At 39.0% G+C, this 14,915-nt stretch overlaps 1 protein-coding gene across 1 annotated transcript in view; it reads left to right on the top strand.

Moving 5' to 3' along the window:
- The window catches only part of synj2bp (synaptojanin 2 binding protein), a 34,261-nt gene extending 24,926 nt beyond the window's left edge, over positions 1-9,335 (top strand). The window contains exons 3-4 of the mRNA XM_068039541.1: positions 3,287-3,382; positions 4,871-9,335. Coding sequence (XP_067895642.1) covers positions 3,287-3,382; positions 4,871-4,987 — 213 coding nt within the window. The 3' untranslated portion in view covers positions 4,988-9,335. The remainder of the gene's footprint in view (positions 1-3,286; positions 3,383-4,870) is intronic.
- Positions 9,336-14,915: the final 5,580 nt, after the last annotated feature.

The raw sequence follows: 14,915 nt of genomic DNA, 5'->3' as shown, positions 1-14,915 counted from the left end.
ACAAGACTGTCCTACTTTTATACTCCATCCCCCTTACAATAAAGGCCAACATTCCATTTGCCTTCCTAATTACTTGCTGTACCTGCATGCTTATTTTTTGTGATTCATGTACAAGGATACCTCTACCACAGCATTCTGCAGTCTCTTTCCATTTAAATAATCTGCTTTTCTATTCTTCCCATCAAAGTGGACAATCTCGCATTTTCCCACATTATATTCCATCTGCCAAATTTTTGCCCACTCACTTAACCTATCCTCAAGGCTACCTTTGCCAATTTGATTTGTCCAATTGATGAGATTAAAATTGCCTATGATTATTGCCTTTCTTACAAGCTCCATTATTTTTTGATTTATACTTTGTCCTGTAATGTGGCTAGTGTTAGGTGGCCTATAAACTACTCTCATCAGTGACTTCTTTCCCATGATATTTCTTATCTCCACCCAAACTGAATTTTGATCTTCCGAGCCAAGATAATTTCTCACTATTGTACTAATCTTGTCCTTTATTAACAGAGCTACCCCACCTTTTGTCTTCCTATCCTTCCGAAATGTCAAATACCCTTGAATATTCAGTTCCCTGCCTTGGTCACTCGGCATATCAGCCATTTTTGTTCTATTTGTGCTAGAAGTTCATCTATTTTGTTATCAATGCTGCATGCATTCAGATAAAGGGTCTTTAATTCTGTCTTTTTACCACTTTCGCTACTCTAACCCTATTTGCTGGTGGACTCTTACGTTGGTATGCTCTTCCCCTTCCTGTCACACTCTGAGTATCATTAACTGTGTCGCTTTCCTGCACTATTGCCTTGTCCTTTCTCGTTATCTTTCTAAATCTCCCCTCATGTGAACCCTCTCACCCACTATTTAGTTTAAAGCCTTCCCTACAGGCCTCGTTATGTGATTTGTCAGGACAGTGATCCCAGCGGTTCACGTGAAGCCCGTCCCAATGGTACAGCTCCCTCTCTCCCCAGTACTGCCCCATGAGTCGCAACTCACACAAATCTTTGAGCTATGCATTCAGCTCTCTGATCTTATTTACCCTATGCCAATTTGCTCATGGCTCAGGTAGTAATCCAGAGATTACTGCTTTTTAATTTAGCCCCTAGACACTCATACTCCGTTGGTAGAACCTCTTTCTTAGTCTTACCTATGTTATTGGTACTTGCGTGGACCATGGCAACTGGGTCCTTCCTCTCCTGCCCCAAGGAGATGTCTTTAACCCTGGCACCAGGCAGGGAACACAGCTCTCTGTTGCAGAGAACAGTATCTGTCCTGCTAACTGTACTGTTCCCCTACTACTACATTCCTTTATACTTCCCCACTTGAAGGGCCCTCTGTATCATGGTGCTCTGGTCAGTTTGCTCATCCACCCTGCAGCTTCTGCTCTTGTCCACACAGGCTACAAGAACCTCAAACCTGTTGGACAAGCGCAAGGGCTAAGACTCCTCCATTGCTACCTTCTGCATTCCCATACCTGCCTCACTTGTAGTCACACCCTCCTGTCACTGATCACTGACTAAATCTGAAGTACCTAATCCAAGGGATGTGACTGCCTCCTGGAGCAAGTATCCAGGTAACTTCCTTCCTTCCTGATGCATTTCAGTGTCCGAAGCTTGGACTCCAGCTCATCAACTTTGAGCCGAAGTTCCTCAAGCTGCAGACACTTACTGCAGATGTGGTAGCGGTGGGTCACACTGATGTTCACCAGCTCTCACATGGTACAGCTGCAACACACCACCTGCCCTGCTGTCTTTTTTTGTTTAATTAGGGCTTCAAGTTTAGAAATATCACTGATAATTTCTAATTATATTAAGTAGGTTAACAAGTTAATCTATAAAGTTAATACAGTACTTGTATCTTCCCAGTATAGTTTGAACTACTGCCCTAATTTAGAGAAAATAAAAGATACCTTAAAACTCACCAACCAATTACCTACCTGCTTACCTAATTAATGCGTCTGGACGTCAGCTCTCCAGTCTCGCTGTGTCCTGCTCCCCCTCTCAGACCACTCCTTGTTCTGTAAAAGGCTAGAACAGCAGCTCTTCTCTCACCTTGTCGAATTCCCACACTCATCAAATTCCCAACTTAAGCACTCTGTTGAAGCAGCACTCTGTCGAGCTGGACTTGATGCTACTTACAAGTTCCAGGGATGAAGGACTTCAAATATGAGAGTAGATTGGAGAAATTGGGGCCCTTCTCCTTAGAGAAGACTGAGTAGACTTGATAGAAGTGTTAAAAATCATGAGGGGTCTAGACAGAGTAGCTACAGAGAAACTATTCCCATTGGCAGAAGAACCAGAGGATGATGATTTAAGGTGATTGGCAAAAGAACCAACAGAAAAGTTAGGGGAAAACTTCTTTACCCAGCTAGTGGTTAGGATGTGGAATGTACAGCCTGAGAGTGTGGTGGAGGCAGATTCAATCCTGGCTTTCAAAAGGAATTGGATAAGCACCCAAAGGGAAGAAAATTGCAGGGCTACGGGGAAGGGGCAGGGGATTGGGACTAACTGAGTTGATCTTGCAGAGAGCTGACACAGCCATGACAGGCTGAATGGCCTCCTTCTGTGCTGTGACCATTCATGATTCGAGCTCGGAGGGAGCAGGTGATTCCTCCCAAGGTGTGGTTTCACCCCACCTCCCAATCCAAGGATGCTGAAGTCAATTGCAGTATTTCAGCTGCTACCTAGGAGAGATCAGCAAAAATATTGGTGCTCAAAACAATGACCTCCTGGTTTGTCTAGCTAACTACTCACTGCTAACCACTGAGAAGCACCAGGGAGTTCCCAAGACCTTTGGTACTTCACCCAAGTGATGAACCTAGACGATAAATATTGGCATGGTGGACACATCACAGCTGCACTCATCAGGTGTCACTGGAGAGCATTCAGGAGTGGAAACTGATTCTTCTGCAATGCTGCAACCACCCGGCAAAGATCAAAGGCACTGAGAGTGTTTTTAGGGCCCGTACTTTCTTTGGCTGGAGTCAGCTAACTCAGCACAGACTGAATTGGACTTGGAGCTTTCTGTATGGCTTAATACTAAATTAAATAACTCTGATTTTACTCAAGTGTAAATATAATTGAAAGTTGGATCCCCTACTGGAATGATTTAATAGCATCTCCAGCTGGTGATGTGAGTGAAGGTAAGTAATCTTTTGGCTTTTGGTTTATGCAATTAGTTTTGCATATTAACTCCTTTACTGCCACAGAACTGTGCTTAGATTTGTGTAAACTGTGTCTTAACCTCACTGGTATGCTTTTAAAATAAATTTCCTTTTGTCAATTAGATCAATGGGCGAGAGCTGTGCAATGTGACTCATCAGGAGGCGGTGGAAATATTTAGAAATTCAGGTGATGAGGTGACACTACTGGTTTTAAAAAAGGTAAAGTGTGTGCTGTTTAGCCCAACTTCTACTTCCTGATTCTCTCAAGAATTCACACTGGTCCTACTGTCTTCTACGATACCTGTGGGGCATTTTTTTTTTTGGCAAGTCACTTGGAGGTGTTGACATTGTTTTGAATCTACTATTTAAGTAGCCATTTGGCTGAGGCAATGCTGTATGTAATGACTTTGTTAGTTATTGAATTACCCTTGCTGTTAGCCTTGGCTCAATGGTAGTGCTCTTGCCTCTGAGTGAGAAGGCCATAGGTTCAAGTCCCAGTCCAGAGATTGGAGTGCATAATCTAGGCTGAGACTTCAGTGCTGTGCTGTCACAGGTGAGATGTTAACCTGACTCAAGTGGATGTAAAAGATCCCATGACACGATTTTCAAAGAGCAAGGGAGTTCTCCTCCCAGTGCCCTGCCCAATATTTATCCCTGAACCCACATCACTAAAGCTTATTATATGGTCATTATCTCATTGCTGTTTGTGGAACTTTTTGTGCAGATTGGCTGCTGTGTTTCCTACCTTACAACTTGTGACTGTACTTCAAAAGTACTTATTTGGCTGTACTGTGCTTTGGGGCATTCTGAAGTTGGCTATCGATTGTATAAATACAAATTATTTGATGCATATTGTTCCCAATGGAGAATTCAATCATAATATTGATCTATGTGGACAAGGGCCTTCAATTTAACAGAAAAAATTATTTTCATCTTTGCCAATCAGCCCTTGTTTTTCCTGGTTTAAGTATTCTGCAATGTCATGGTTATTATAGGTGAAGGAAGTTTGTCCCAATGTACTATTCTCAAAATAACATTATCCTGTCAGTCTTTTGAACACTCAAATGGTGAACTGTAGTTGATTGAGAAATTGTGCTATAATGTGCTTAGAAATTTGTTAGCAACCAAGTGAAGAGCCAAGACATGCAATAACTGCTGAAGGCAAAACATTTGAATTAGACTTATTCCCATAGGACACTCCAGATCCACTGGGGAAAGTTTGTTTATCAGCAAATGTATCACAAATTTAGCCTGGGCCTCTGAGGAAAGAATAAGTCACATGGCACATGCTTTGTGAGAACTTATTGAAGACATTTAAGGCTTACCTTAGCCTGCTTCTTTGCACAAAAGCTCATAATATTTCAGAAACCAACTTTTTAAGCCAAACGTGCTGAACTGTACATCTATTGTCATGGGTTGCTGTGAGTTCAGAAGCTATGACAGCTGGGAAAGTTTTTTTTTTCTTTGGCCTCCTCATCTCGAGAGACCATGGGTAAGTGCCTGGAGGTGGTCAGTGGTGTGTGGAGCAGCGCCTGGAGTGGCTATAAAGGCCAATTCTAGAGTGACAGGAAAGTAATTGGTATATTAGCCCCCAAAATGGTTAAATTGAAGCATGGGAAATGTGGATATATTTTGAAAGCCAAAAATGCAGTTTGATCTTTTGGTGTTTAATGACAGTCCACTAATGTATTTAATGTTTTATTTCAGATAAAAACCAAGAATAACCAAAACGAGAAGTCTGGTTTATCACCACTAGTATTGGCAGTACTGGGTATAACAGTGTTGGCAATGTTTGCATATGTGAAATATCGCCGTAGGCTATGAAGATGCAAATACTGATGTATTTTAATGTAGGGCAATAATGTTAATCCCCAACATTTACTGCTGCTTTTTTGTGTGCCTAACCAGATGTTAACTTTGAAATTTGTAAGTTACTATAGGATCTTAAAGGGAATGCACACATATGCACGCGCGCACACACACACACAAAGCCCAAGTCATTTATGTACCATGGATAATAAGTTGCTTTGCAACTTTTATTTCCTGGATGTAATTTTTGTGGAGAAGCAAATAAAGATCTTCCTTAATTTTAGGACACAAACATGAATGATGGTGCAACCTATACACTGAAATTTTTTTTTTAAAGGCAGGACTTGGAAGATTCTGCAGGACTAATTGATGAAGCAAAGATTTCATAGCTAGAAATCGTGAAAAAAATTAAGGGTTCAAATTTTTAAAATGTCATCCAATTTCAGTGTGATCTTTTATACACTGGAGATTGTGTTTAGAATCCAGTTTTATAATCTATGTTCTGACAGTTAATATCTCCCAACAGCTGATTGTTTCTGTAAGTAGTGTGTGTTCAAACCATTGAAAAGTCTGTTGGTAAATATAGCACACAAATAGTGCAGGTGCTAGGATAGAATCATATTTCTCAATGTGGTTGAACTACCTTAAATCCTTAAAACAGTTTGGACCAAATAATGACACTGTGATTCACTTAGCAAATTTCCAATATTTAACCATGGTCATTTACAAATCTATACAGTCTGAGACAATTTTACAATTTTTACTAGGTTGTCTTATTGGAAAAGCACACAAAAACAACTAGACAGAACTTTTGAGAAATGCCAGTAGAAGGATTTACAGTGTGCTAACCGAGTTACTTGATTTGGTTTCTGTCTTCTTAAGCTTCACTACAACATTTGCACCTAAATCAGGTAACTCGAGTAATTTTGTGTACCATAATCATGTTGCCTAATTGGCAAGGTTAAATGTGTTCTGTTGTGGAATACTGTATTTTCAACCTGTGTAATTTCCAACAAAATTCTTAACTATATGTTAATTTGGAAGTCTTGGCTACACTAGTAGGTTTACTTCTTCATGATGCAATGACTGCTCAAAATCAGAGTTCCATATATTCGAGCTATAACAGAAGAACTATTCAGTTTTTATTTTCTCTTTACTATCTAATTTCATGAAAGTTAGCTTGTCTTTTAAAACTTTCAAAATGGTTATTGCAAACTGATGAGAGGGACTGTAAACTGATTCTTAAAAGACCCAGGTTATGCCATATTTTAGTCAGTCAGACTCACTAAATACTAATGTTAGAAAAATCCCTAGGAAATTAGTTCTGCATACACACATGAACATTCCATAACCACAGCCGGTTTGTGCCTCTTTCAGATAAGTGCTGCATATTTTCTGCTGGCACAGTTAATTATGCATTTAGTGCTTAAAATGGATACTCTGGTGCAACTCCTTTGGCTACTGGATATGCTTCATGTCAAAGGTTGCAGTTGCTCATTCTGTTTGAGTCACACCACTTCAGCTGGCTGCCACCAAGCAATGGTGAAGATTGTGGTTGAGTCTTTGGACCTTACTGACCTGTTCCAGTTGGAAGAGATTATGAGGCTTATTGCCAACCAGTTGAATAATGAGAAGACTTTATTTGCCAAAAAACCCTGCCAGATGTTGTTCGTCTTTTGGATATACTACAGAACTGCTGAACAACATCATAATCCTATGTCTGCAGGTGTCACCAACTAAAACATGACTGCGATTGTACAAAAATTATGTACATTTTCTCTCCATTACTATCCAGTTGTTTTAATTAAGTGCGACTTACTGTTATTGTTGGCAGTGTACAAATCATGGATTAAAATACACGTTGATTGGGAAAAAAAACAAATAGCCATACTGTGCAGCAGTGGTAACTGATTAACGCTTCTGCTCAGTGCAGTCTTCATTTTTTCCTTCCCCTTTCAGATTCCACTGCCCTTAAAGGGAATAAATGGGTGATGTGTTTCCACTTTTTGGCAGTATCACTCTTGTTCCAAGAGTCTGTGAAAATGGGTAAAATTAACTTTTGAGTTTGTCCCCTGTTGGTAAAGTGCATAGAGTTCAGTACGCTGAAATATCAATACTGTGTGCTATTTTTCTCGCATCTTTTGACCTAAGATGATTGGGCATGAGACAACCTTGAATCTTTTTTATTTGTTTGTGTATTTTCAGCTGAAGTCTGTTTTATAGCAATCTACTTTTAAATAACAATTTATGGGAATTTGGCAACTTTTTTTCTCATTCAAAAATCCCTTTAAAAATGTTTTAAAGAAAAGAAATCCAAATATACTAAATATTTAACTGGAGCTGTTTTTCTTTAATACCATCTTTCTGCTTTAACCCAAATCAGGGCAACATGCTAGAACCACACCACCTACAGAGATCTCTGGGATTGTACATATTAGACCAATAGAATGTACTTTTTTTTTTAATTGCAACAGAAATTTCAACCCACTATTTTTCCACATCTGGGTATTAAGTCCGTATGGTTTGAATAGCAAATGAGTAAAGTTTTACTTGTTATGGTTAGGGTTAAAGGAAAGTTCTTAATTTCCAATGGAATTCTAAAAGAACCTGTTCAGTAGCAGTGGCAAAGACTTTGCAGAGACACTTCAAATACACATTCCTGTGATGTGTTTGAATGCGCAGGTACTTTTCTGGAATAAAGGAACACCTCGATTGCAAATTCAAATTGGTATTTCATGCAATGGGAAGTGACAACCCACCAATAACTACATTGTCTGAACATACAGGTCCTGTTGTAAAACCTTGAACCGCGATCTAATTAAAACATATGTTGTAACTCCTGACTGAGTAGTTCTCTGTTCCCTGCTGCAATACAGAATCTTGCCATTTAATACTCTGCCAATGGTGAAGATTGTAGGCAGGGATATATTTGTCCTGTTTTGAGTATCAAAGTTTCACTGCTGAAGTAAACATTAGACAATAAATATTGTAATATCAGTACACCCCAAACTCATATGCTGGTACTATGTTTGTTTCTTGATACTACAATCAAAGGAAATAAAGTGTATTTTAATTGTTGTAGTATAAATCTTGATTTGTAAGCTGCTTGGCTTCCAAGAACTGTTGCAAGGGTGAAGATGATTTTTAGGTCACAGACACTATAAATGGGCAACTGAATTGGGGAAAATGTGTGTCTAATTTTGTTTTTAAACTAATAAGTCTTGTTGGAAAATCTATAGCTGATCTGGTAAAAGTCTTTTAAATCAATAATGACACCTTTTACATAAAATGTTTTTGAACAGAAGTGCTCTGTCAGTTTAATCCTAAATTTGTTTGAGCTAACAAATTCGGTTAACAATAGTCACGTATGGCAGTTTTCATTTCACTACTATCACCATCAATATTACAACAATATGGGCTGTACATAAATCTCTTTCATTTGGTGTAACATATCACTGATAACTTCATCTCAATTGTAGTCTTTTGTTATATGCTGCCTTTGCTATATCTATATACACCAACTGTGCTGAAACTTTGTTTCCTAGACCCAGTGCCTACTGTGGGTAAGATGCCAAATGCTGCCTTTAGTAGTGAAGGAATTTTTTTAAGTGAGGTTTTAATATCCATTTCAATATAACTTGATTTTTTCTATTAAGATGAAAATAAAGCTGCCAGTGCTGACTATTTTAATTGATGTGTGCAATCAATATGTTAATGACACCACGTCCTTTTTGTCAATGTGTTGCCTAGATTTATAATCAAAATGGTCATTTTGGTCAAAGTTTGATTTTTATATATAGTAACTGTGTAGGCCTGAACTGCTGCTAATTAACTTTGAAAATTGCATAATGGTTCAAAAATATAGTCTTTATGACTACAGTAATGAGCATGTTGTGAAGATTTGATCTGTATCACTACCAATGCAGTCTAGGCAATTGAACAAAAAACGATGCTTTGCAAAAATTATGACTGCTGCAAAACATGTACCCAGATAAAAATGTTATATTTATGTATAATTCTGTGCAGGAGATATCTGAAATAGAACTGTTACTGTAATGTTGTTCATAAAGTTACTTGTCAAATAGTCACTTTTTTTTTAAAAAGAATCTGATTATTTACTTGCCTGTCCAAACTTAAAAGTGAACTCTGCTATCTTTCTATTCTTGAAATTCTTGCAAAATTGGTGGAATTCACATATAATTGCCCCAGTACTTGTGTAATGGTATGAATATTGTAAAAACAAAAGCAGCTTGCTCACTATTACTGCTGTATTGACCTCCCTTTTGTATAAAATTAGAGGAAGCAATGCAATTTTCCACATAATAAGGAAACAGCGTCTCAAAATAAACCAGTTCTGTTTTGATGGTGTGTACTAAGGTTTAAGTATTCTGTTGGGTAGGAAGAAGTTACATAAAGCAAAATACTATTCTCCATGCATTTGGATGAGTATTGGTCTACAATTGTTCTGAAAAAGTGTGGCACTGTGGGTGGAAAATGGACACTTCAGACTGCTGAAGCAGCACATATTAAAATCACAGATTCATGTTGTATAGATTTTACTTGAGCTACAAAATTTTGTAGGACCTCTTCTGATTCTGCAAGTAGCGCTGTGGCAGCAGTGTACAAAATCAGAAGAGGCCCTACAAAATATCCTAGATCAAGTAAAATCTATGAGTATTAGAATATGGATTGAGTATAATCACCAAAAAGACAAAAACAATGGTAGTTAGAAGGAATACATTAGAAGAAACCAGAGTGAAGATTGAAGTAGATGGTGTCACACTGAAACAAGTAGATAAGTATGTCTGGTTAGGACAAATGATAACAAAAGATGGTAGAACTGATGCCAAAATCAGAAGGATAGAGATAGAAGTAATTTTGTGAAGATGAAAGATGTGTTAGTAAGAAAGCTCAAGCTTTTAACAAGGAAAAAAACTCCTAATATGCTGAATTCTATCCTTTTTTCCTCTATGCCTCAGAAACCTGGACAATAAGTAAAGATCTGTGGAAGAAAATAGAGGCCCTTTGAAATGTGGATGCTAAGACGTATGCTTAAAATTCCTTATGCAGACCATAAGACTAATAGAGGTGCTTTAAATTGCAAGAGCAAAAAGAACTCTTAAAAAGTGACCACCAGAAAAGAGTGCCAGTATTTCTGCTGTTTGATCAGAGCTGAAAAGCTACAGCGATCTCTTCTAAAGTGCAACGCGGAGGGCAGCAGAAAGAGGGGTCGACCTAGGCGTAGTTGGATGATGGACATTGCAGAGCAGTTGCAGACAAGCTACAGTGGATGTGTGAGGATGGCACAAGATAGAGAAACGTGACATATCATGACAGCAGATCTGGTAGGGGTAGCTACAGGCAACAGCAGCATATTGTATACTGAATTTTTAAGAGGTGAAAATGCCCCTGTGGCAAAGAGGTATTTGGCGGTGGGGGAGGGTGGGGTGTATAACTGAATGGAAAAAGAGATAAATGGACTTTCGTGCTTGATGTTTCATAGCTGGCAAAAGGAGAAAGGAAATACTTGTTGGCAAAGAACGAATCTACATTCTGGCAACAGTTCATAGAAAGTGTTAATTGAAAATTTCCTTTGGGAAGTCTAAGCAGGGAAAGATTACCGGGTTTAAAGATTTCGTTCCTCTCACTGCTCTATATTCATGAACTACTAATTTGGCCATTTTTTGCTTTTTATGTCTTGACTGCTCTTAACTAATCAGCTTTAGGGCGATATTTCCTACAATCTGTCCATGCTTTTTTTTTAATTGCAAAGATAATTATTCACCTTTTACCTGCTTGGTTTCAGTAAAATGCAGGTTACATCTGGGATAAATAGGCAAGTGCTTTACACCTCAGCACGTAAGTATAGTGAGACTGCCTTATGGGTGGCAAAATTGTGATTGGGAGAAAATGTGCAATGTGAGGCCTTGAGAGGTGGTTGTGGTTCAGGTGCAGGCTAGACACATTCCCGAAAAGGGGAAAGAAAAGGCATTCAAAGCCTGAGCTCCCTGTGTGACTAAAGATAGGGAATATGTTACGATCGAAGTGGGAGGAGTGCACTGTCTTTTCTAGTTCTACTTTCCACAGGTCATAACATATATTTAAATATTTACCTGGTTACCACTGCAGCCAATCACACACTCGTATTTTATTCTGGGATAAAAAGTAACCAACCATGTTTCTTATAAAACAAGACTTAACCAGTAACGAAGCAAAGCATTAACACACAGATTGAAAAATGAAAGTTCCCTTTTAAAATTCCCCAATTACACTCACACTGGAAAAAAAATACAAAAGTTCTCTCTGCAGAGGTCTCTTGTAAAAAAAAAAAACCCCCACTACTTTGGCCAAATACTTGCTTATTATAGACTTTTTTAAAAAAAAGGTATGGAAGGAAGTCAGTTGTCCCTTTTTTGGTCTGGCAGCCGGGTGTATGGAGACGGCTCACTGGCATCATTTCAGAAGCTGTCTGTTCTGGAGCTGTTGAGAATTATTCTAGTAGGCTTTCTAGGAGAAATGTGGCATCAGGGTTTTCCACCAGCCCACAAGTGGATCGCAGGATTTTTTTCCAGCTTCTCAGGAGCTATGCAGCACCAGGGATTTAGCCCTCCCACACTGGATCTTTGCACAATTTCTTCAAAGAGGTAGAGAAGAAGGTAAGCTGGGTGTTTTTTTTTGTTTGTTTTTTCTTGGCAGGAAAACACCAACTGTCTTCAAACAGTTCACACCCCGACTGCCCTGAAAACTATTAAAGCCCCAGAGAGTCGACTTCCAGACCTCCATAAATCTTGACATGTGGTTTCTCTAACCATTTCCCCCAGGTCACCAAGGGTTCTGTTGTTTACTGAGCCCAAAGCACATGACTTCTGGCACAGGTTTTCGAACAACATCTCAAGTGTCCTTTTGGTGAACTTGGTTTAAAAAAATCACATCCATGGAATCGTTTCAATTTTAACACTAATCATCAAAAAAGAACACTTTCGTAGCAATTAAATGAAACTGAAAAGGGAGGTTAATGATGAATGGCAGGCTCATAATAGTTGTGAGGCAAGCTGAACACTGAGCTTACAGAGGAGAAATGAAAGAAAGGAAATAAGGAGCAAATAGTGTGAGAATAGATTAGTGAGTAACATTATAAAAAAAAATCTTTAAGGTTCCCTTTAAACGTATAGCAAAAGTGAAAGCAAAGGAAGGAAGGGTGTGGCTGACAGGACAAAAAGATCATCCTGCGCAGGCAGAGGGCATAGCTGGGGTGGGGTGGGGGTGCAGCAGGGAGGAGAAGGATTTTTGTTTAAAGCTGGTACAAAGAAATTTTTAAACACATGATGAAAAGAAGGCATGGAAAGATGTCCATTGTTGGTTAGGCGTCCTAAATGTGAACGGGCGGCTGTCCCGAGGATTCTCCCAGAACAGTCCCTTCCAGGCAATGTTGAAGATCAGTCTGGATAGGCTTTCAAGAGATGCAGCACAGAAAGCTCTAATCAGGCTTTACAGCAGGAAGCAGCAGCAAGGATTTTTTTAAAGGTCTTATTGCAGCAATGTAGCAGTGAAGGTTTCTTCAAATACAGGAGGAAATAGTAAAACGTGATGCACAAATTCTTTAACGATGCAGGGATTCTTCAAAGAGAGAAAGATATCAGCTGCCTTCTCCTGGCAGGCACACAACAACTCCTTCTTTCTGTTTTCAGGCCAAACACCAACTGGCTTTTTTAACCATTCAAATTGAAACTAACTTTGTCCAGAAACCAGTCCTGTGACAACCATAAATCTAGGCTTGTTATTACTTTTTGCAAACATCCTTTCAGAGTCACAGCCACAACCCCTGCTGGGCTATTTGCAAATAGATGCTTTCCAGTAAGACTTGTTTACTAGCCAAACTTCTGTTGAACTTTCCTTTTTTAAAAAAACACAATGTTCATCAATCTCCAGATGACTCGATGTCCAGAATTCAAATGTAGGTTCTTTAAAACATATTTTACAGAAGAAAGGAAGCAATCTCGTAATGCCTCCGCCTTTGGAGAAATGAAATGCCATTTTTGATTGTGTTTCATTGCAGTGTAAAAAAAAATTGAAAACAATTTAAAACACATTTTCACACTCCTCTCCCATTCACTCTTGTAGTTAATACAACTTAGCTTTTTACTCTGTACTCATATAACCCAAACAAAGTTAAATTTTCAACAAAACATCTGCAATAACATTTTTGCCCAAAATGTGGACAGTCTTTAAGTGATAGGACTGCAACAGTAAATTCCATTGGAATATTCTGGCATTCTGGGCTTTAACTTTTTCCACAAATGTTAGGGGGTTATGATCAGTATATATCAGTGGCTCTCTGTAGCTGTGGCAGATATAGACTTCAAAATGTTTAAGAGCCAATAACAGACCTAAGGTTTTTTTCTCACTGGAATATCTTTTTTGGTGTTAATTTAGTTTTTAAAAAAGTATCCCACTGATCTTTCTATGCCCGATTATTTGTCTTGTAACAGGACGGCACCAACCCCCAGGTCACTAGCATCAATCGCTACCTTGAAGGGCTTCATGAAATTTGGAGCAGCCAAATGACATTCAGCTTTTCGAAAGATGACCGGCCCTCCCCTGACCACACTACCTTGGTTTTCTTTCTCTGATGCAAATCTGTTAGTGGAACAGTTACTTTGCTGCAATTTGGTACAAACTTCCTGTAGAAACTACACATCCCAAAAATGATTTCTCACTTATTCTTAGGCGTAGGGAACTCCACCAAAGCTTGTACTTCCGCCGTTCTTAGCTACACTTGTCCTTACCCTCCTATATGCCCGAGGTAGGTCACTATTGCTTGAATTCACCTTTGGCCAGGTTTACACTAAATCGGCTGCTTGTAATTTTTTAAACAGAGTTTCTAGTTGTTTCAAGTGGTCCTTTCAAGTGTCATTGTATACCAACACATCATCAAGGTCAACTGTACAGTCAGGAACACTGGCTACTAACTGATTCATTAGTTTCTGAAAGGTTGCTGGGGCATTTTTTAACCCAAATGGCATCATTTGACACTGGTAAAGACCATCCGGTGTGACAAACGCTGATTATTTCTTTAGCTTGGGGTGTTAAAGGAACTTGTCAGTATCTTTGTAAGAAACATGACACTGCCTACTCTGTCAATACAGTCTTCCAAGCGAGGAATTGGGTAGGAGTCTGCCTTTGTTACTGCATTAACTTTTCTGAAGTGTATGCAAAATCTAGTTGAACCGTCAGGTTTAGGCACAGATACTATTGGTGAACTCCAGCTGTTTTGACTGGGTTCAATTAGGTGGTTTTCCAGAATGTATTGGATTTCTGCTTTTACGTGTGCCTGTTTCTCTGGACTTATGCAGTAAGGATGCTATTTTATAGGAACGGATTCCCCTACATCCACTCGTGTGGCTAAGGTTGCACATCCTGGCTTATTATTCCAGACTCTCTTAAATGCTGTGAGTAGCCTTGTTAGGTCTTCTCGCTGTTCTGCATCTAAATATGAAAGCATAGGGTCCATTCTTCCTAGCAATTCAGTATTAGCTAACCAGATAGGAGGAGGTTCAAATTGAGAATTGTCTATGCCTCCTTCTGCCTCATCCTCACTGTCCCTTTCATTCCTCACTGTCCCTACTATCTGGCATGCCAAGCTTGCTTATTCCCCTCTCGGTGATAATATTGTTTTAACATATTGATATGACACTATTGATTCTTTTTCTGGTTATCTGGGGTGTCAATCAAATAATTTACCTTACCAATTCTTTTGACCACATTATATGGACCACTGAATCGTGCTTTTAATGGTTTACCCTGTAAAGGTAATAATACTAACATTTCAGCCCTTGGTTGAAAAGTTCAGGTCTTAGCATGCTTGTCTGCACATTTTTTCATAGTTGTATGGGATGCTTTAATGTGTCGCTGAGCCACATTGCAAGCTCTCATGAGCCATTCC

This window comes from Heterodontus francisci, chromosome 9 (genome assembly GCF_036365525.1).
Source record: "Heterodontus francisci isolate sHetFra1 chromosome 9, sHetFra1.hap1, whole genome shotgun sequence".
Classification (NCBI taxonomy): Eukaryota; Metazoa; Chordata; class Chondrichthyes; order Heterodontiformes; family Heterodontidae; genus Heterodontus; species Heterodontus francisci.
This window is presented reverse-complemented; position numbering and strand designations above follow the sequence as displayed.